The 23804-nt window shown below is 36.0% G+C and overlaps 1 protein-coding gene across 2 annotated transcripts; it reads left to right on the top strand.

Moving 5' to 3' along the window:
* Positions 1–5188: 5188 nt before the first annotated feature.
* On the top strand, positions 5189–13409 carry LOC104246838 (exosome complex component RRP45A-like). 2 transcript variants are annotated; one of them, XM_009802731.2, is made up of 11 exons: positions 5189–5485; positions 6652–6861; positions 7281–7376; positions 7473–7587; positions 8221–8298; positions 8404–8592; positions 9079–9168; positions 9551–9690; positions 10002–10060; positions 12242–12482; positions 12873–13409. In XM_009802731.2, exons 1-10 carry the CDS (start codon positions 5349–5351, stop codon positions 12454–12456), a joined length of 1329 nt encoding a protein of 442 aa, XP_009801033.1. In that variant the 5' UTR covers positions 5189–5348; the 3' UTR covers positions 12457–12482; positions 12873–13409. The 2 variants fall into 2 exon arrangements, with proteins under 2 accessions (XP_009801033.1, XP_009801035.1); XM_009802733.2 differs by having other exon boundaries at positions 5373–5481.
* The last annotated feature ends 10395 nt before the right edge of the window (positions 13410–23804 follow it).

Below are 23804 nucleotides of genomic sequence, written 5' to 3'. Positions count from 1 at the left end.
CTTGTCACAATTGCGAAAAAAGCCCAGGCCAGCTCCCTCTCGCAAATACGAGATTATTTTCGTAATTGCAAAGTTTGCCATTTGGCCGGTGATCGCAAATGCGATGCTGTAGTCGCAATTCCCATGTCGCAAATGCGACAGGTTAATCGCAAATGTGAAAGTCCATCTTTCCTGAAGGGTTTGCAAATGCGAACCCTGTTTCGCATTTCCCAACTTGGCAGAGGTCGGGGTTCGCAATTGCGAACCCTTGTTCGCAATTCCCATACCTGCGACCTGCAACTTTATACTTAAACGATTTTAAACTCATTTTTCACATCTTTTCAAAACACAAACTCCTTTGGGCGATTTTCCAAGAACAACTCTTCTTCCAAATCGATTGTAGGTTAATTTTAACTCATTTCCTTCAATCATTAACATCTTTTAACATGATTTCAATTCCAAATTAATGATTTTCATGGGAGAAATTGGGAGTTTTGTGTAGAATCTAGGTTTTTCAAATATTGGGGATTTGGACCTCGATTTGAGGTCCGATTTCAAAACAAATTATATATTTGGGTTCGTGGGGGAATGGGTAATCGGATTTTGGTTCGAACCTCGGGTTTTGACCATGTGGGCCCGGGGCGATTTTTGACTTTTTGGGTAAAACTTTGAAAAACTCATTTTTATGCATTGGGGTTGATTCATTTAGCGTTTATTGATGTAATTAAGTAAATTGTGACTAGATACGAGCGAATTGGCGGTGGAATCAAGGGGTAAAACTATAATTGAACCTTGAGTTGTGTTCGTTGCATCGAGGTAAGTGTTTGGTCTAACCTTAACTTGATGGATTAGGAGTTGTGTCCTATTTGCTAAATGTTTCTTGTTGAGTACGACATATAGTCATGGTGACGAGTATCTATGCGTTGGTGTCAAGCATGACCGTGAGTCTTATATTGTAATTTTCATGATCTCGTTGTATTATTCATGCCTTGGTGAAGATTTCTATTTGTTGTGTAATGTTGTGGAAAGAATTGTGACCTATGAACATTGAGGAGCGTTGGCCCCAGTTGTGTAATGAATTATGAAAATGTAAGTGATAATCGAAACTCTAGAGCATTGGCTCGAGTTGTGAAGTGAATTGTGAAGTAAAAGTGAGAAAGAAAAGAGATCATTATGTTGCCCTTGTCGGGCTATTGTTGAGTTGAGGTTCCCTTGCATTGTGTTTTTAATTGATATTACGAACGCTTATGTAGATGATTTTTTGTGTTAGGTGTTGTAACAAGTTTGGTTATAGCTAAGGTAATTAGATGTTGAAACTAGTTGAGTTATAATTGAGATAGTTAGATGTTGGAACAAGTTTGGTTATAGTTGTTTCTCCCTTGCCGAGACATATATACTTGTACTGTTGAGTTCCCTTGCCGGGATGGTGTAGTCTATTGTTGATCCCTTGCCGGGACAATTAAGTATGATTATTGTTGATTGTATATTTGAAACGGGTTGCAAGCGGCAACATTATTATATATATATATATATATATATATATATATATATATATATATATATATATATATGGATCGGGTTGCACGCCGCAATAAATATTATATTGGATCGGGTTGCACGCTGCAACGGATATTATATTGGATCAGGTTGCACGCCGCAACAGATATTATATTGGATCGGGTTGTACGCCGCAATAGTTATATATGCGGATCAGGTTACATGCCGCAACAATGTTAAATGATAAGGGATCGGGTTGCGCGCCGCAACAGTATTGTTATAGTATTGTTGTAGACATTGAGTGTTCTTTCATACTTTATTAAGTTCTATTAGAATTGATATGTTTCCCCGAAGCATGTTTCCCCCTCCCTTTTAAACTGTTATTTCCTGTTTGTATTTCCGTTGTATATTATATAACTGCACAGGTTTATCTGGAGTCTGGTCCTAGCCTCGTCACTACCTCGCCGGGGTTAGGGCAGACACTTACCAACACATGGGGTCGGTTGTGCTGATGCCACACTCTGCACTTATGTGCAGATACAGGAGCAGCGCTTGTTCAGCAGCATTAGGGGATCCAGCCTTCAGTCCACCGAGATACCGAGGTAGCCTTGCAGGCGTCCGCAGACCCGACGTCTCCTCTATCTTTTATTATGTTCTGTTATCTCTTGTTTTCGAAATAGACAATGCTTCTTTCTTTCAAACAGTTGTGTGTAGTGATCTTAGTAGTCCTTGGATGTTGTGACACCAGTTTCTGGGTAGAGGCATATATGGATTTTCGTATTATTTTGGTTTTTATATTTATTTAAGTCTTCCGCTTAATCTCATATTTCGTTGTATTTAAATATTTGTCACTTGTTGATGTAATTTGTAAGAAGATTAACGCAAAAGAGTTAAGGATTTCTAATTTCGTGGCTTGCCTAGCTTCTACGAGTAGGCGCCATCATGATTTTCGAGGATAGGAAATTCGGGTCGTGACAAGGTTTGAAGATGGAGACTATATATGTAGGACATTGGACATGCATGTGTATATAGTGATTCTTTAATTTGTTAAGGGAAGGTTATAATTTATAATTATAAGATTTTCTTGCAGTTAGTCTGGTTTCATCAAAATCATATTAGACACACAAATACAATAAATAATAATATTATAATATGTAGAGCTAAATAAATACATTACAAAATATATCACTTTGCAGTAGATATTTAGTTATAAAATGAGAAGAGAGATATTTGAAGATAAACAAAAATATTTGTGTTTACTCTTAAGTATGGATAACAATTGAATTTATACGCGTTTTTAAGAATATGTGGATTAATTCAATACAAATAATTTATAATGTCAGGTATGCAAATAAAAGATAGAATAAACAGTCAAACCAGTAGTGATATTGAGTTCGGGCTTAGTTAAAAGCTCAAGAAGCATGCCTTCGGTCCGAGCCAACACTTATGAAGAACTTATGAGCAAAAGTAAGAACTTTGAATAACTTTTAGAAACAGAGGAAATATATGTATATTACCATGGTTTGCGTGTTACATAGTGTTTATTGAATAATAAACTTTCCCTTTATATAATAGGGGAGTTAGGTAAAGATCTTCCTTTTCGCTAATCACTGATCTGCTGCCGATATGGGCCGAGATTCACGCCATGATATCTGGTTGGGCGCAGATATCACGGTTCTTTGTTGACCGTGTGCGGACGTTTGGCAATGCTTTCCGAGGTCTCGAAGCTTGAACCGGGTCGGGGACATGGTCTTGATGACTCCGAGGGTAGGTGTTTTCTTCGGGCCTTGATACAGGAGGCTCCCAACTTTAATTTCGATTCCTTGTAGTTATGTTCTTGCTTCGTTTTCCCCACAAAAAAATTGGGGTGCTCATTAACTCCGATTTTCCCCGTATACAATTTGAACATAACTAGTGCTAAAATAACACCATGAATTCATGAGATGGCGGAGTATATATTAATTTAATTAGAAAGATAAGCTTCTCACATTTCCCTTTACACATCTCAAAAATATTGTAAGGTAAGACCTCTCAAGCATTTTAATGTATTTTAAAGCTCACCAACCAACAAGGATTATAGTGAGATAGATAGGTACACACTAAACAAAAGCCTCGATTTGAGCTTTGGGTATAGAAAAAACTATGTTAAAGAGCACTTTTCCCCTTTAAAGAGCCTTACGCATCACAAATTAAGATTCCAATATAAATATTAAACACCTAAAGAAAAACAAAAGCAAAAAAGTATTTTAAAGGCTATGCTCGCTACAACTTTGACTCTTACACATCATAATCGCCTAGTTAATTATATTTAATTTTGCTTTTTCCATAATAATTCTTTTCATAGTTCTATTACATTATCAATTGGTAACATCTTTCTCATCCATACCTTTCCCTTTTCCGTAAATTTTCATTCCTTTCCATTCAGATTTCACATTATTATAAATTGGCTATAATTTTGGTCATAACGTGTTAGGAGGGTGTTTGGCTAAGCTTCTAAGTTGGTTAAACTGGCTTATAAGCACTTTTTGGCTTATCTACGTTTTTGGTAAAATTAAAAGTACTTATAAGCCAAAAATAAGTCAAAAGCCATAAGTTGGTCTCCCCCAACTTATCAAATTTCAGCTTATAAGCACTTTAGGTTTGACCAAAATATTTACTATTCTATTCCTATAAAACTTCTTTTTAAAACAAAACTCTTCGTATACCCAGTTCTTTAGCTGCTTATTATTAATTTCAGAACTTTTATCAAAACACGTAACTGCTTATTTTTTAAATCAACTTCAGCATTTAAAAGTGCTTTTCAGCACCTAATGCTTATCAACTACTCTAAATCAGCTAAGCCAAACGGGCTCTAAATCATGTAGAAATGACATCGGCTGGCCACTTTAAAGGGCTACTATTTAAACACTAGCCAGTGTGTCTTGAATTTTAGTTTTCCAAAAATATCTTGAATTGTCCAGAAGTTAAGATTTTTAATTTAAAATTTGAAGAATTAACCTAAATAGCAACCCATTCAATTACTTAAACTAAAAATAGCCAATATATATACGTGTGTATAACCATGTATAATCTATGTATAATCTACTTATACTGACTAGGGAAAGTAAATAGTAAAACTGAGCGGCTCTTTGTGTAAAGATCCCTTTTAGGATAAAATAAGTACATAATAATCTCTAAGGGGTCGTTTGATAGGAGGTATTAGAAAAAACAATGCAAGCATTAGCTCTATGCATTACTAATACCTTGCTTGGTACATTTTTTCAACATGCGTATAACTAATACTTATATTAGTTATACATCATACTTGGTACTATCCTATGCATTAATAATTCATAGAAAACCATGACATTAGTAATACCAAGGCTATTAATGCATGCATTAGTATGTTTAAAGACAAAATTGTCCTTAAAGTCCTTTAAAGCTAAAGAATATGGAGGACATTTTTGTAAACAACTATTTTTCTTAAAAATTATGTAATACATTATAATTTTAATACACCACACCAAACAATAGATAAGAAATAATATATGTACAACTAATGCTTGCATTACTAACGCATACATTACTAATCCATGCATTATTAATACACCTTATTCCGCATTATTCTTATACATCCTACCCAACCACCCCTAAATATCATGAAAGCATCCATGAGAATGGCTGTAAGTGCACTTGCCCCATCATTATAAGGTGAATCCGACTCGTTATCTATAACCGCTTGATTTCCAACCCGACTCGACCCGAATCAACGGCCATACATCGGCTAAAACCCTAAACCCTGCTCCAACTCTACACTTGGGGGAAAAAAGCAATATAATCCTCAGCTCTTTTCTGATTTGGGTTTCTGAAAATACAATTAGGTTAAAAAGAGAATGGAGCAAAGATTAGCAAATACATGGCGAATGACAGTGAATGAGAAAAAGTTCATAGAATCTGCATTGGAATCTGAACTGAGAATAGACGGTCGCCGTCCCTTTGATTATCGGAGGCTTACAATCAAGTTCGGTAGGTAAGAATCTGGAATTCAATATCGTTTTTTACCTTGACTTTTAGAATAAAAAAAAACTATGCTTTAATCCAAAATCAGTCTATATGAATCCTGTACATTAAGAGAATTTGCTTTAGTTCATCAAATTGTACTCTAGCCATTAAGCTGCTGTAAATATGTACCTTTGCTGGTGGGAGGTATTCTTTTGTAGAATTAGTCAGGTGCGCACCAGCTGGCCCTACACCACAGTTAAATGTTTATTTTTTTTGTTGCTTTAATCCAAAGGACTTTTTTTTGTGGAATTAGTTAGGTGCGGGCAAGCTGGCACATTTTTTTTTGTTGCTTTAATCCAAAATTAGTTGAAGTTGGCTATTTGAATCCTCTATACTAAGAGGATTTGCTGTATTTCATCAATTTTTACTCTAGCCATTAAGCTAAATATACACATATAAATTGCTCTGTTGATGTTCCTAGTGGGAGGTAGCAGGTATCACATAGAATTAGTTAGGTGCCGCTAGCTGCCCGGGATACTGCTGTTAAAAAAATTGCTTTAATCCAATATCAGTTGAAGTAGGGTTATGAATCCTCTATATTAAGTTGTAGTTCGTCAAGTTTTACTCTAGCCATTAAGCTATAGTAACCGTCCTTTATTCGACTAGGGAATTGCTTTTTTGAGGTACCTTGCTGGTGGGAGGTAGCCGGTATTCCGTAGAGTTAGTTGAGGTACACACAAGCTAGCCCGGACACATGTGGAATTTGAGATGGATACTGGACATAGTATGTGGAGGTATTGAAACAGAAACTATCAGTGAGTGTAGTCTTCTGTTTGTTTGGTTGTCACTTTGTAACACATTTGGAAAGATAGAACTTTAATGTTAGGGAAGAAGACTCCATACGGATATATCTATCACAGTTGTAGGTTTTATGTTATGGGCTACATTTGAAACTTTCAACCTCTCTTATCATAAGTTACGTTCATTTCAAATGATTTGACTAATCCCATGGATTAAAGTTCTTTCCTTCCCTAATTGTTATTTGTTGTACCTCACAGTGTCACGCTTCCAGTATAACTTTTATATCGCACATGTTTGGCATATTATGGTATAAGGAGAAAGATTTAGCTACGTATGCTTGTGCGATTCATATAAGAACTTGTGTTATAAGTGCCAAGAGTTATTGATTTGCAGAGAAGATGGTTCGTCGGAAGTTCAGCTGGGGCAAACTCATGTTATGGGCTTTGTTACGTCGCAACTAGTGCAACCTTATCGAGATCGACCAAACGAAGGAACCCTTTCAGTATTTACTGAATTTTCCCCAATGGCTGATCCTTCATTTGAGGCAGGTCGTCCTTCAGAGTATGCTGTTGAGCTGGGTCGCATAATTGACAGAGGGTTAAGGTAACATTTCCTTTACTATTCTTTCCAAGAAGCATATGTCTTCCTTCGACAAGAGAATGTTACGCATCGAGAAATATATTATCAGATATATATGGTCTTTTTAAATAAACTAGAAGATGTATATTTTACAAGAAAAAGGTTTTACTATCCCATGGAGAGATATAGTATTTCTTTGTCTCGCGGTTGAGAAGTGCTTATAACTTTTAAGCACTGCTGCTTCTTTTCCATTGTAGTAGTACTTGTTTGCTTTTTGAATTTTTGCATTAGATCTTTTTGAAGGTATCTTGTATTGTTATTTGTCTGTAGAAAGCGGACAATAAAGCTCACTTGCTTTGTTTTGCTGAGATAAGTACATAATTTGAAGAAAAGACATTGCTGTCTTTGGTTAAGTCTTCTTTTATGCTGATGCCTAAATGCAGGGAAAGCAGAGCTGTGGACACTGAATCACTCTGTGTTGTGGCTGGGAAGTGGGTTTGGTCAATTCGTATTGATCTCCATATTTTGGACAATGGAGGGTGAGTTGCAGTGGTTTATAATTGGGCCCAGTTAAGTGCCCATCTACGTCTCCATCTGAAGTTATGAAACTAATTATGTGATTTCTACAAGTGCAGTAATCTTGTTGATGCTGCCAATGTTGCTGCTTTAGCTGCTCTTTTGACATTTCGGAGGCCTGAATGTACACTAGGAGGAGATGACAGGCAGGAAGTGATACTGCATCCGCCCGAGGTCCCCTTTCTTGCTTATTTCCCTCAAAAATTTTTGAGGTTGCATTAAGTAATATTTCTTTGGACATAATCATCCATTAAACCAATTCTTCAAAAGAAAAAGTTTTGTCAAACAACTACCTTAGAGTCGTACATTTCCCTATATGTTCTTCCTTTATTGAGATTTCCTATCTGAGCGCTTGCCTTTGTCATGTTTAATAATATCATTCTGTTATGTTATAAAGATAATCATAGTTACTTACCATTTCAAATAAATAAATAATAATAATCATGGTGTCTTAATTATTGCCCCCCCCCCCCCACCCACACACACATACAAATAAATAAATAAATATATATTATGGTGTGTGCTATGGTTTTCTTTATTAGCTTGTCGAAATTTGGAAGCTCTTAGTTCTGAAATAGTTTCTGCATTTTTTATTTTAATTGTTTTTCTAGTTTTTGCTTTAGCCTTCACCTACTCCTCCTGCCTTTTTATGTTACTCGTCCAGAGTATTTCACTGACTTATACATTATTCAATATCTGCTTGTAATGGGAAATGTTCTATTTTGTTGCTATTACTTGATGTGTTTGAAATGTTTGTTAGAAAATGTTACATGTTGAGTTATTTGAGTGCTTCTTGAATTTTGGCAGGTGAGGGAGCCACTTCCTTTGATTATACACCATTTACCTATAGCAGTAACTTTTGCATTTATTGGAGACGAGAATTTGGTATGCAACTGTTAAAATTTCCTCTTTTAATTGTTTTATGCTGTTTAATTGCATGGTATTAAAAAATCAAATGCAAACTTCTTCTAATCTAACTAGTATTGGTAGGTTATAGATCCAACACATCATGAAGAAGCTGTTATGGGAGGAAGAATGTCCGTCACCCTGAACACAAATGGCGAAGTCTGTGCATTTCAAAAGCCTGGAGGACAGGGTACCATGCAAAGTGTTGTCATGCAGTGTCTACGCATAGCCTCAGTGAAGGCCGGGGATATAACTAGCAAAATTAAAACCGCTGTAAGTATATGGTAGTGCAGACTAACTTTCAAGTGCTACTGGAGTCGGGTTCTGTAATCTTCATGCCCTTTCTGCTGAATGATGACTGATTTTTTAAATCCGTCGCCCCTTTCTTTTCCCAATTAGAGCTGCTATTGGTCTATCTTTCTGCTTTGCCCTTGCCACTACCATGTGCCACTTCATTTTCTCTGAGACTATCAAGAACTTACACTTAAATTGGTGAAAACATCTTTGTTATAATTTACTATATTTTGGTTTATTTGGAATTGCATAAATTTGGCTTTGGATTTGGATGAAAGCTTTGTGAAGAAGAAGGCAATTCAATCTTGTTTCTCTTTTTGTTTATTCTTTTATTTTTTCTGAAATTGAGTCAAAAAATAAAAAATATTCAAGTTAGTATTATCATGAATGGCGAAAGTATGATTTATTTTGTTACATGTTGGATTAGATTGATGCCTAATAGGTTGGAATGTATTCTTTTTGTAGGTTGAATCTTACAACACAGAGAGAGCTCTCAAAATGGTCAAGCGACATGCAAATATTAATGCAGTTGATGTCAATGAACCAGGTCAAAAGGTACATGGAGGCTTTTTCATTAGCCAAATGTATGTGTAGAACCCATTGTATTGACTGATTAGAGTCATTACCCTTAGACATATAAGGGTAGTGAAGATAAGTTAAAATGGTTTATCTTTTGAAATCAAGTTCCATTCTCACCAAAATCTGAAAAATGGGGTATATTGCTAGGAAAAGAAATCACAATTCTATCAAATCGTAAGTAATTGTATTTGCCAGTAAATTGTTAGAAAGTATGTGTTTCATTACAATGTTCAGTCTTTAGCTGAAGCAAACTTAATTTTCAGCAGTTAGAATTTTGACTAAGATTTTTCAGTCAACTGAATTTCAGTCTTAAGACTTCAGTGTTCTGTTTTCTTATTTCCATCTCCTTACTGATAAGGCTAAGCAAATCTTGGAGGGGAAAAAAATAAAATCAGAAGAGTGCAGTGTTAGTCAGAGCGATGACATGGATGTCGAGCAAGGTAGAATCAAGAAGAGGAGTGATAAGAACCAGAGTTTCACAGGCGGGCCCTCCAGTTGGTAAATCTTGGTCCTGTCTTATTCCGAGTTTGTTTACCAGAAAATTATTCATATGCGGTGCAATTAATGCATATATAAGTTGCCAAAGTGCCCTGGGCTGCTGTCTTTGGGCTAAGAGGTTTACTTTTTACATGCACAAGTGTAATCTAGCATGGAAACCCAAAGCTATCATTCAGAGAAGCAGTTCGTATATTCTTGCTTTGAAAGAACTAATGCATATCTCCATCTTAAAATGCACATATAAACTTGTTTGGACACGTTAATAGTTGATTTTGCTAACTCACTGCAAAAATTTCCTTTCTCTTGCTTAGGGATCCATATTCAGAAGGTGTTAACACAGATGAATTGAAAGCTAATCTTGCTTCTCGTGGTGAGTTTTATGATTTAATTTCAAGTGTAAGCTTGGAGTTCCTTGTGTGCTATGATTGTTCTCTGACTTAACATACTGCAAACAGGGCTTAATGTGAATTACTAAATGAGTCTTTATGGATATTGATAATCTGAACTGTGTATAGTTTTTGGATAATTCATGTATTCTTTGTATGCATGGTTTATTATACATTTGTTAAAGATTCAAAAACTTTGCTAATCTCATAACATGGAGAGACTTTATTTCTGTGGGATTGTTCAGCTTCACTTGTCAAAGGAAATTTAGAAATTATACAAGGACTATCACACAATTTTTAATTTAATCTAAGTGCTTACAAATAGAATGTCAGTCTGATACGTCTCTTAATTTGCGGATAAGGAAAACTATCTTTGTTCTAGCGGTAAGAGAGCAACACATGATGTGTTTGTTAGGCGCACATCACAGGTTCGAACCCTCACGCAAGCAAAAGCTTGGTATTTAAGTAGAGAAGGGTAGAGCGGCAGGCTCATTATCCACCGAGTTTCGAACTGTGAGCTACGGTCTTAGGAATTTCTCGGTTATCCAAAAAACTCTATGTGGCATGAAAACAATGTTAGATAGGAAGATATGAAATTTTATATATGTTGTCAGCTACACAAATCACATTCCATCAATTTCATGTGTCAGTTAGTACTTGCTAAAGAAATGACCCGAAGTAACAAAAAATGCTTATATTAAGCTTATAAGAAAAAGCATACATTATAAACCATAAGAATTTCAAATAATTTAACATGGCTTAACATAAAAAATTCAACATTATCAGTCAAAATATATATAAATAAAAATTGACATTATAATCAAACAATGAAAAAAAATAAAAAAATTCAACATTGTGTTACTCAGAGCTAAAGCGAAGCTCTTTGCTCTATCTAGAATTTTAAAAAACCTTCCCCTTGTCGATCATCACATCTTCCCCAATCAGCTCCTCTTTTCTTATGACCCCAACTTTTCTTGATTTCCTTACCCTTTTAATCAATATTGACCTACCCAAAGTTAGTTCCTCCAATATTTCACATTGTTTTAGCTAAGAGCTCTACTGGATAATCCCCGTCTTTCCATTAAATACAGTGCTTCGGCGTTAGTTTACAGAATAACTAAAGTCTTGTGATACAGTAACATGAGATGTAATTCAAACCATAATAGCTCGAATTTATCGCTGATCAATGGAGAACTGTTTATGCAGCAAGTGGAAAATCCGTTGACTTGAGAGAAAATAGCAGGAATTCTATAGGATGGTTTGATTTGATAGAGAGGAGAAGAACTTAGCTAACAACATTCATTTCAGTAACATCACTGGGTGGTGATGTCTCATTTTGAAACTGGCCTCAGAAGCTGCTGGCTAAATATGCAAAAGGTGGAGAAGAACGGATCTTCAGTTACATGTTTGAAAAATTCAACAACCACTTCATAAGAATAAAGATGGTACAGGGGATCGAAGATCATCTCAGGAGATTGTACATGACATTGGGTGGGAAATTGCTTACAAAATGTTAAACTTTGGAATTTAGGGTAAGAGAAGGTGATTTGTCCTTTACAGGAGTTGTTTCTATTAAAGGATGACCGTTAGGAGATGTGAAGCTGGTGAATTCATAAGAGGTAGAAGGAAACTACATCACAATTGAGAACCCTCTTAAATCTAGACTAAATACTTAAATAGATGTTTGGGAGAGATTTAAAAGTGTGTCAGTATACCTGGACTAGTAGAGTAGAGAGGTCAGTCAAGGTTCGTTGGGGGATTCTGGCAGGGAGGGTGGCCATTTACGATTTTGATGCCTGGAATTTGAAAATCAAGGCATTTGACAGCACAGTGACGTGTATTGTCTTGAAATTGATCTTCTAATCAATCTTGTGATATGTTTCAAATAAACAAGGAGGTTATGCGTCTGGTGTTGACTATTTCTCTTTTTAGCACCTAATTATTGTCTGAATGTAATTATTTTGAAGGATACATCTTTCAATTCTTTGTCCCTGTATGGTTGACCCAAATTTTAGATTTGTCATTCTATGTTCCTGATCTTTGAACATGAAAATGGGTACCACTAGAACATGAAAATTGTGTCAATGTTTGATCATTCTCTCTTGAAACAAGTATGAAAAATTGGGAATAAGCTGGCTTGATATATTGATGATTATATTTTATAGGTTCAGCAGCAGTACCTATGAAGCTAGACAATTTAGGTGATGATATTACAGAAGAAAGAAAATCAGATGAACCACTTTCAGATGTTAGTCCAGTATCATCATTGACTGAGTCGGCTGGAAAAGAAATGGCAACAAGCAGAGAGAAGACTTTACAAGATGCTGTTAAGCCTAAAAACAGACGGCGAAAGAAGAAATTGTCTAATTCTGCAGTTTAGAGAATGCATGTATCTGTCTTTTTAAGGTACGTGGTTGGTGTATGGTGTTTTTGGTGTTGCAGTTTCTGATTTGATGGGACTTTCATGGTGGTTCTGGTTAAATCTTTCTTTCACAGCTCCCATTAAATCTAACCTTCAAAGTTTGTTAAATATTTGACGGAGATTAAAAGTGCTCACTTTTTCCAATTTTTTTTTTACAAGGACTAAAACTGCTCAAGAGTACCATATATAAGGGAATATTTTAAACCTACTTCCGAACATAAGAGACCATTTTTTTTGTCATTTTCTCGCATTAAGCTGGGGGAAGTTTATATTGTAGACAACTTGGATGCCAATACACATTGCTGTATCACCATTCGGTTATATCTGTTTTACGAAATAAGATACAGCTAACTACATTCATTGTCTTCTCTCAGATTGAAATTTTCTGCCTGGCATTAGTAAATTCTGTGTCTAATTGCAAAGTTGGAGCAGCACATGGAAGTTCTTGATAGTAGCAGCTAAAACTTTGTCCTCAAATTGAAGATCCTGAGTTGAAGGCATTCCCATCGATGTTCGATGTGAATGGAGGATTAAAGAATGCTGGATTTTGTAAAGTATCCTAGCTTGAGTTCCAATTACTTGATTGTATCCAGAGCTTGTGGCATCCCCGCTTTGGATCTTGATTTGAACCTCGTTCTTGGATATGAACTACGTCGCGAAGGAAGACTTAGAATGCTTTGTTCTTTAGAGTTTTCTCTAGCTTCTCTTTAGCTTTTTATATGTTCTTTGACCATGTAGAAGATTTCTATTTATAGTTGTAGAGCAAAGACAATCATTCTTCTGGATTTGAGGCTCTCTTGAGTCACTCAGGTAACTAAACTATTTATGCAGCAATTGTATTTGATTGACCTAAGCATGTCATTTCAACCCTCGGAAGGTACTGATATATACTTATAGTATGTTTGGCCCAACCTGGAAAACTCAGCTTATTTTGAGAATTGTTATGGAACAATAGAAAATAAAAACTCAGCTTATTTTGAGAATTGTTATGGAACAATAGAAAATAAAGTAAAACAAGAGGAAGCTAGAGGGAGATAATTAATAAATTTTTCTTGATTGATTACATTCTTCAAGTTTTTGGGCCTATTTATAGGCACTTTTGCATGAAAGGATTTGGCCACTTGTTGAAAGTCTTGACAATTGTTGAAAAGGCTTTGCCACTTGTTGAAAGTCTTGACACTTGTTGAACTACCTTGTCACTTGTTGAAGGCCATGCCATGGTCATAATTTGCTCCCAAGTAATTTCATAATACGTGGACATTTACACTTAATATTATTTATAACACTCCCCTTTGAATGTTCATTAATAGATAATGTGACTCGTTAAAAACCTTACTAGGAAAAACCCAGTGAAAAAAAAATTCTAGTGAAGGAAAAAGAGTACATATTTAATAATACGCTTTTTGGTTGCCTTGTTAAAAACCTTGCAAGGAAAACCCAATGGACAAAATCTTGTAAGGGAAAAAGAGTACAACGCGTATTAACTCCTCCCTGATGATAGCATCAATTCACATATTTGAGCATTCACATCCCAATCTTGTATGCTAGCTTCTTGAAGGTTGACACTGGTAGAGATTTGATGGATAAATCAGCCATATTATCACTTGAACGAATCTGTTGCACATCGACATCACCATTCTTTTGAAGATCGTGTGTGAAAAATAACTTTGGTGAAATATGTTTTGTCCTATCTCCTTTTATGAAGCCTCATTTCAATTGGGCTATGCATGCTGCATTATCTTCATACAAAATCGTGGGTAGTTTGTCACACTTCAAACCACATTTTTTACGAATAAGATGTATTATAAACCTCAACCACACACATTCTTGACTTGCTTCATGAATAACAATTATCTCTGCATGATTAGATGAAGTAGCCACGATTGATTGCTTAGCCAATCACCAAGATATGGTAGTGCCTCCACATGTAAACACATAGCATGTTTGAGATCGAGCCTTGTGTGAGTTAGATAAATACCCATCATCGGCATAACCAACAAGATCGGGACTGCATTCATTGCCATAAAATAAGCCCATATCGGTAGTCCCTTTTAGATATCGCAATATGTGTTTGATTCCATTCCAATGTCTCCTTGTAGGAGCAGAGCTATATCTTGCTAAGACATTAACTGAAAAAGTTATGTCAGGCCTTGTAGTGTTAGCAAGATACATTAGTGCACCAATTGTACTAAGATATGGTACTTCAAGACCAAGAAGCTCTTCATTCTCTTCTTGAGGTCGAAACAGATCCTTATTCACATTAAGTGATCGAACCACCATCGAAGTACTTAATAGATGTGCTCCATCCATGTAAAACCGTTTCAATACCTTTTATGTGTAGGTAGATTGATGAACAAAAATCCCGTTTGCCAAATGTTTAATTTGCAAACTGAGACATAACTTTTGTCTTTCCGAGATCTTTCATCTCGAATTCTTTCTTCAAATAATCAAATGCCTTTTGGAGTTCTGTAAGAGTTCCAATAAGGTTTATGTCATCAACATATACAGCAAGTACAACAAAGTCCGATGTTGTTTTCTTTATAAAAAGACATGGATAAATGGCATCATTTATATAACCTTCATTTAATAAATACTCATTAGGGCGGTTATACCACATTCTTCCTGATTTCTTTAGACCATACAAAAATCTTTGCAATTTGATTGAAAATATTTTCTCGGGACTTTGAATTATGTGCGTCATGCATTTTAAATTCCTCGGGAATTTTTATGTATATCTCATTATCAAGTGAGCCATAAAGGTAGGCAATAACCACATCCATTAAATGCATGTCAAGCTTTTCAAGGACAACAAAACTAATGAGATAGCTACATGTTATTGCATCCATAACAGGTTATGTCTCTTCATAATCGACACCGGGCCTTTGTGAAAAATCTTGTGCAACAAGGCGTGCCTTATATCTTTGTACCTCATTTTTGTCATTTCTTTTACGTACAAAGACTCATTTATAGCCAACAGGCTTAACACCTTTAGGTGTTTGGACTACAGACCCAAAAACTTCACGTTTCGCAAGTGAATCCATCTCAGATTGGATTACTTCTTGCCATTTTGGCCAATCACATCTTTGTCAACATTCTCCAACAGATTGAGGTTCAAGATCCTCACTATCTTGCATAATGCTAGATGCAACATTATATGTAAAGACATAATCCACTACTATATCCAATCGATTCAAATTCGTCTCAATATCGATTGGGTTTATTGACAGTTCCTTATTTTCTTGAGTCTCAGGGTCATTGATTTTCTCATGAATCTCACAGTTGGTTAAATCATGGGTTTCTTTATGAGACTCATTCGTAGTGACATCTTGATCATTTATTTTCCTTTTTCTAGGATTTCGATCCTTAGAACCCAATGGTCTGCCACGTTTTAGGAGTGCTTTTGAATCATTAGCTATGAACTAGAAGATTGTCCAACAGGGAGATCAATACGAATTGGAACATTCTCTGCAATGATATGTGATTTCGTTATCCTTTTCAGATCCGTAAATGCATCTGGCATTTGATTTGCTATTTTCTGCAAATGAATAGTCTTTTGCACCTCTTTTTTACAAATAAAGGCACGTGGATCAAGATGAGATAATGATGGATTTTCCCACAAAATTTCTCGTTTGGTTTCACCATTTTCTCCCCCTAATTTGGGAAAAAATATCTCATCGAATCAATAATCTGCAAATCGAGCAGTGAACAAATCTCCCATTAATGTTTCAAGGTAGCGAATAATGGAGGGTGACTCAAACCCAACATATATTCCTAACCTTCTTTCGGGATCCATTTTGGTGCAATATGGCTGTGATATAGGCACATATACTGCACATCCAAAAATTCTTAAATGGTATATATTATGTTCATGATCCAAAACTAATTGCACCGGAAAATATTTATGATAATTTGTCGGTCTGAGACGAACTAGCATTGTTGCATGCAAAATGGCATGACCCCAAATAGAAGTGGGTAACCTTATTTTCATGAGTAACGATCTTGCTATCAATTTTAGACGTTTAATCAAGAACTCTGCAAGTCCATTTTGAGTCTGAACATGAGCTACAGGATGTTCCCACTTTTATCCCAATTGATAAGCAATGATCATTAAATACTTGGGATGAAAACTCTGCAACATTATCAAGTCTAATAGACTTAATTGGATTATCGGAGAATTGTGTCCGTAATCGAATTATTTGTGTCATTAATTTTGTAAATGCCAGGTTGTGAGATGACAATAGGCACATATGAGACCATCTAGAAGATTCATTTGTTAAGACCATAAAATATCTAAACGGCCCACTAGGTAGGTGAATAGGTCCACAAATATCCCCTTGTATACGTTCCAAAAACGCAGGGGACTCAATCCCAACCTTTGTTGGTGATGGTCTAATGATTAACTTGCCTTGATAACAAAAAGTGTAAGAAAATTCATTATTTAAAAGGATCTTTAAATTCTTTAATAGATGCCCATTTGAGTTCTCTATAATTCATCTCATCATAATTGATCCAGGATATCCTAATCGATCATACCAAAGTACAAAAGTGTGGGGATCAATAATCTTTTGGTTTACGATAGAATGTGCCTCAATTGCACTAATTCTTGTCCAATACAGGCCACAAGATAAATATGGGAACTTCTCAATAACCCTTTTCTGGCCAGAGACATTCTTGGTAACGATGAGATATTCAAGATTATTCTCATATATTGTCTCAACATGATATTCATTTCGGTGGATATCTTTAAAACTTAACAAGTTCATCTTGGACTTGGAGGAGAACATTGCATTATCTATGACAAGTATTGTTTTCTTAAGCAGAGTTATAGTAGCTCTTTCAGAGCCTTCAGTTAGATTACTACTACCAGAAATTGTAGTAACATATGCCTTGCACATACTTAAATGAGAGAAATATTTCTTCTCTTTGAATATTGTATGTGTTATACATGAATCAATTAAACAAATATCTCTACAATTAAACTTTGATCCAAGTTTGCTTTGTGAGGTATCCATATTTTCTTCCCATGATTTGACATACAAAAAAAATATATGAATAAACATTAGTATTTTTAGAGAAAAGAGGGAAAAGAAACAAAGTTAAATTAATGATTCAATAATGACCTTTTAATGCAATTTCGAGCAACTCTGATTATGATACTAATTGATAATAATAATTACTACTCATGTAAAGAACTATGATTACATGATATTTATTCACTAGCTACGAAAATAAAAACCAAACTACTCAATCATCTTTAACCACTGATCCATTACCGATCAAGTGGTCTATTTTTCCATCAGGGTGCTCAAAGAAGTCTGCCACATCCAAGTGGGTGATATCAAATTAATTGTTAGAGACAAAATTGGCTTCTGGGCCTTTATTCTTTAGAGATACTTGATAAAGCTCAACCAAATATTTTGGTGTACGACAAATATTTGCACAATGCCCTTTTCCACCGCAACGATAGTATTCAGTTTCCAAACCCATTGCCTTTGGATTTTCACTTTTTCCTTTCCACTTTTGGTGGTTATTTTTCTTTGGGGGATGATTAACACCAGAAAAATTTCTTCCTTGGCTACGACCACGGCCACGACCACGACTACGAACATGGCCATGACCTTTTCCATGCTTAGTATGATGGGAATATACCTCATCCACTTCAGGCAATGGTGTAGACCCAGTGGGTCGATTATCGTAATTTCTTATGAGCAAGTCATTATATCGTTCAGCCACAAGGATAAGAGAAATCAACTGAGAGTACTTCTTGAAATATTTTTTTCTGTACTGCTGTTGTCGGACCATATTAGAGGCATGAAACATTGTGAACGTTTTTTCAAGTATATCATAGTAAGTGATACTGTCTTCACAGAGTTTCAATTTAGAAGTAATTCTGAACATCATAGAATTATATTCAGAAACAGACTTAGAGTCTTGGAGCCTTATATGAGCCCAATCATATCATGCTTGTGGAAGCGTGACCAACTTTAAGTTGTCATATCTTTCCTTTAAGATATTCCACAAAACAAGTGGATCTTTGACTGTGAGATATTCTATTTCAACCTTTCATCAAGGTGATGGCGCAAGAAAATCAAGGCCTTAGCACAGTCCTGGGTAGATGCTTTATTTTTATCTTTAATGGTGTCTCCAAGACCCGTTGCATCTAAATGGATTTCAACATCCAACACCCATGACATATAGTTCTTGCCCGAAATTTCAAGGGCAATTAACTTTCTTTTTATAATATCAGTCATAATTAAAAGAGGAGAAAAATTATACCTTAGTTTTCTCAAAGAGCTTCTTGAGACGGTAGAGTCTCGTGCTGATAACGTATTATAGAATAATAGAAAATAAAGTAAAACAATGGGAATTTAGAGGGAGGTAATTAATAATTTTTTCTTGATTGATTACATTCTTTAAGTTTTTGGGCCTATTTATATGCACTTTTGCATGAAAGGATTTGGCCACTTGTCCAAGATCTTGACACTTGTTGAAAAGGCTTTGCCACTTGTTAAAAGTCTTGCTACTTGTTGAAAAGGCTTTCCCACTTGTTGAAAGTCTTGACACTTGTTGAAAGACCTTGTCATTTGTTGAAGGCCATGCCACTCGGTCATAATTTGCTCCCAAGTAATTTCATAATACATGGACATTCACACTTAATATTATTTATAACAAGAATGCTTTTTTTCAAAAGTGTTTTTTTTTCAAAAGTACTTTTGGTGAAAAACAGTTTATGTTAGGCTAATTAATTTGAAAAACACTTTTATGTAGCAATTAGCATTCGGCCAAGCTTTTAAAAGGCGATTCTAAGTGTATTTTTCTCAAAAGTGCTTCTCAGAAAAGTGCTCATGGGAAGAAGCTACTTTTTTCTGCTTTTCCAAAACTGCTTCTGCTTCTTCTTAAAAATACTTTTTTTCGTCTAAAAGCTTGGCCAAACACTTCAACTTTGAAAAAAAGAAAAAAAGTATTTTAGCTCGGAGAAGCTTGGCCAAACAGTCTATTAGACTTGGCAAAATTTACGAGTTGCGACATTTGATTCTCACCTTTCCTATGCCAGTACAGAGTTAATGTAGACAATTGTGTATCTGATATCCAATTATTTAAAGATTTATGAACTACATATACCTTGCTCAGCATGCCCAATATTAAGAGCAGGGGAAATTGGGGGAGGGGGGGGAGGTAATTAGGAATAGCATGGGTGACTAGGTTATGGGCTACATGAGAGGCCTATCACATACCAAATTCAAGCCCTATGGCAAGGGCTAACACTAGCACTCTAGCACAAGCTCACACCACTTTAAATCTCCACTGACTCAGAACAGGTTATCAGAATGATAAAGGAAGGTAATTTACATTTTAACTCTATTATTCATGAATGCAGGTTCTTGATGGAGCAGCTGGGAAATCCAGTGCTAGAGCATGAGTTTAGAGAACAAAACTAGGTGGCGGACCTCCTTGCAAAGGAAGGAGAAGAGAAAAATACTTTTGATAGGACAGAAGTTTTGGCAGTTCCTCCGGCGTTTCTAAACAACACACTGTGGGCAGACATCCTAGGAACTGTATTTGTCCGTATTGTAAGGATAAATATTTGTGCAGAACAAGATATTAGTAACGAAACAATAGGGAGCATCACCTCCCAAACAATGTTATAACTATTTTTGATATGTATATATAACTATCCAGTTCACCAAAAAAAGGCTTATCTGCTCTTTGTGCCTATTGCTCTTATTTCCTCTTTTGTAGAAATGTCAAAGTCCAATTGAAACTTCAAATGGCAAGTGCAAAATACACAAATCATTGTGTAAGAAATATTGTTCCTTCAATTATCTTTGAATGTTGAAAGGTCCTAACAAAACAACGAGGATATATTCTTATGGTTGATATATGCCTTTTTTCATTTTCTTGAGCCGAGGGTCTTTCAGAAACAACCTCTCTACTCCTAGGGTAGAAATAATGTCTGCGTATATATTACCCTCTCCAGACTTCACTTGTGAAAGTATACTAGGTTGTTGTTGATATATGCTTTTACCTAGAAGATAGGGGCAATACTTATTTGTCATACATAAACCATAAGTTAAAAAAAGTTAAATAGGCAACAATCAATTTTTTAGAGGTACTTTATGAATTAATGGCTAGAAAAAATAGAGTCAATTAGTAATTCTTTTACGGCTTTGATATTTTTAAATTCTATAATATCACTAGACCTAAGCTATATAAAGGAAATTAGGACATCACCTCACGAAATCTTTTATCAAATAAAAAAGCATTTTGAGGGTGGGCGAATAGATATTTTCTTTTTACATAAGCCCCGTTCGCCTTTGATACTTCAATAAATATTCTAAAATAAAAAATTCAACTATAACCATATTAGGCAAGTCCCGCCAATACCTATTTATAGAGTGAAATTAAAATAAAAGAGTATTTCAAGTCCTACTTGAAAGGCTCGTTTTCTTAACAAATATTTTTTTAATATTAATAATCATTTAAAAAGTTAAACTTTTTCAAATAGCATCTAGATTTACTTAACTTCATGCCTCTAAGCGCTCCTGACGATTTAGACTGAAAAAGGAAAAATGAAAGAATGAGCATTAGAAAAAATGGAGAATGAGCTATTACAAAACAGTAGAAATTCAGTAATAGTTCAATTATAAAACCATGAATTAAGAAATTCATTTCTCTTCAATTTGTTTCATTATCATCTCACTCATAGAGATATCTAGATTTCCCAACATAGAGGAAGTATATTTTTCTATTTACAATCACATCTCTATAACAACATCTCCATATAACAACCATTCACTATAAAAGCTAAGTTTTTTCAGAACCAATTTTTATGTTATGTTATAATATATGTTCTTTATAACAGTATTGTATACGGTCGAAATCAGGTATGCCCGATTTTCCAGGCTCAAGGGGTTGCTTTAAGCCCTCAAGTTCGAGCTCGATGGGCCAGACTCGAGCTCGAAGATAGAATGCAATGCCCGAGGATCAAAGAACACAATAAATATCAGGGCCAATCATGTCCGACTCCGAGATAATGCCATTGTAAGTTTGTTACAGAAGGACAAGATTCTCGCCACATCCGCAAGATCATGATGCAAATCCTGGAATAGGATTGTACTATTCCGTACTAGGCGGTTAGACAGCTGTACCAGTAATAGTCCTTACTGTAAATAGAAATGTACCTTATCTAGGAATCCCCTATTATATAAAGGGAAACCCAATCATTTGTAACATCATCTAATCATTTACAAAATAATATATTCTCTACTTTTTGCTCTATGCTCATCTGAATTGTCCCTTTTATCTTTACTGTCCTTGGTTTATTGTTCTTGGTTCACCTCGAGATCACTGCTGCCTACTAGCTTATCTACTGGTTTGGTCTTGCTTACTTTCTTTCATCTATATATCATTTTTCTTGATTATTAATTGGTATTGAACTAAATCACATATCTTTAAAACCACAAATCAAATTTAATTGTTACTCATATTTTCGAGGTAAACAGTTTGGCGCCCACCGTGAGGGTAAAGATAATAGTGATTGTTTCTTTACTGATTCTCATTACACACGTTATTTTTATACTTTTTCTTGTCAAGAATTTTTTATTCTCAGGCTGAAGTATGTCTAGCTCACAAAATGCACATGTTCACGACAACGAAGGCCTTGGAGAAAAAAATAACATAGGGGTCGATGTACTACCAATAAACCCTGGGGAAGTGCCAAATATGGAACTAGTTGATGTTAGCTCACACAATGCCCTAAACACAGATTTAGGCGCAGACCCTGGAGAGAGTGTACGTAGGGAAGCCCGATCTGGTGGCCAAAGAGCACAAGGAATGAGAGATGGAAGAATCAGCCTCCAAGTGATATTCAAGATGCTACAAGCTCAGCAGATCGCCATCGCTCAACTTCAAAGTCAGAATAAGACTCCGAGTGTAGCTGAATATGAAAGCACTCGGTGTGATAAACCAGCGCAAGAGAGGTCAAATGGAAATGACTCGGGGACTGACCCCACCATTATGAGAATGCTCGAAGAGCTCACCAAGAGGATCGAGTTCGGGAAAAAGAAGATTGAAGATAATGATAAAAAGGTAAAAACTTATAACTCCCGTATTGACCAAATACCGGGGGCACCTCCAGTTTTGAAAGGTTTAGATGCCAAAAAGTTCATACAAAAGCCATTCCTTCAGAGCGCGGCTCCGATGCCCATTCACAAAAAGTTTCGCATGCCCGATATACCCAAATATAATGGGACAACTGGCCCTAATGAGCATATTACTTCATACACTTGCGGGATCAAAGAAAATGACTTGAATGATGATGAAATTGAGTTAGTTTTATTGAAAAAGTTTGGAGAAACACTATCGAAAGGAGCTATGATTTGATACCACAACTTGCCTCCTAACTCTATTGATTCATTTGCTATGTTAGCAGATAGCCTTCGTGAAAGTACACGCCGGGGCCATAAAGGTGGCAACAAGGAAATCAGACGTCTTCAAGATAAAACAAAGGAACAATGAGATGTTGAGAGAGCTCATGTCTAGATTTTAGATGGAAAAAATGGAACTACCACTGGTCTTCGATGACTGGGCAGTACAAGCCTTTATGCAGGGTTTGAACGAACAGAGTTCGATATCATCTCGACAATTAAAGCAGAACTTGATCGAGTATCCAGCCGTGACATGGTCAGATGTGCATAACCATTACCAATCCAAGATTAGGGTCGAGAACGACCAGTTGGGAGCACCCTCGGTCTCAGTTCATCCTAATAGGCTGGCGGCTAAGCCCCCGAGGGATACAGACAGGGAATCAAGATTCAACAAAGAACGATATCAGCCATATGTCGATCGGAGGAACAACGGCTCAGGTCGTAACACTCATCAAAATGATCGACAAAACGATCGAGGTCAAAGTTCCCGGGGACTCATAAGTAAGAATGGGTTCGACAAACATACCGACCCTGTGGAGGCACCTCGATTGTTAGAGTATAATTTCAGTGTAGATGCATCAGGGATCATGTCAGCTATTGGAAGGATCAAGGATACCAAGTGGCCCAGGCCTATACAAACCGATCCCTCTTAAAGGAATCCAAACTTAATGTGTAAGTGTCATGGCATACATGGCCATAGAACCGAAGACTGCAGGCAACTCAGGGAGGAGGTAGCTTGGTTGTTCAATGAGGGTCACCTTCGAGAGTTTCTTAGTGATCAAGCTAAGAGTCACTTCAGGGAGAGAGATGCAAGAAACAACGAGCAGGAAGAACCACAACATGTGATCCACATGATCGTTGGAGGTGTCGATGTCCCAC

The sequence above is a fragment of the Nicotiana sylvestris genome, chromosome 11, assembly GCF_000393655.2.
Source record: "Nicotiana sylvestris chromosome 11, ASM39365v2, whole genome shotgun sequence".
NCBI classification, from domain to species: domain Eukaryota; kingdom Viridiplantae; phylum Streptophyta; class Magnoliopsida; order Solanales; family Solanaceae; genus Nicotiana; species Nicotiana sylvestris.
Note: the sequence above shows the minus strand (reverse complement) of the source record. Positions and strands in the feature narration are given on the sequence as shown.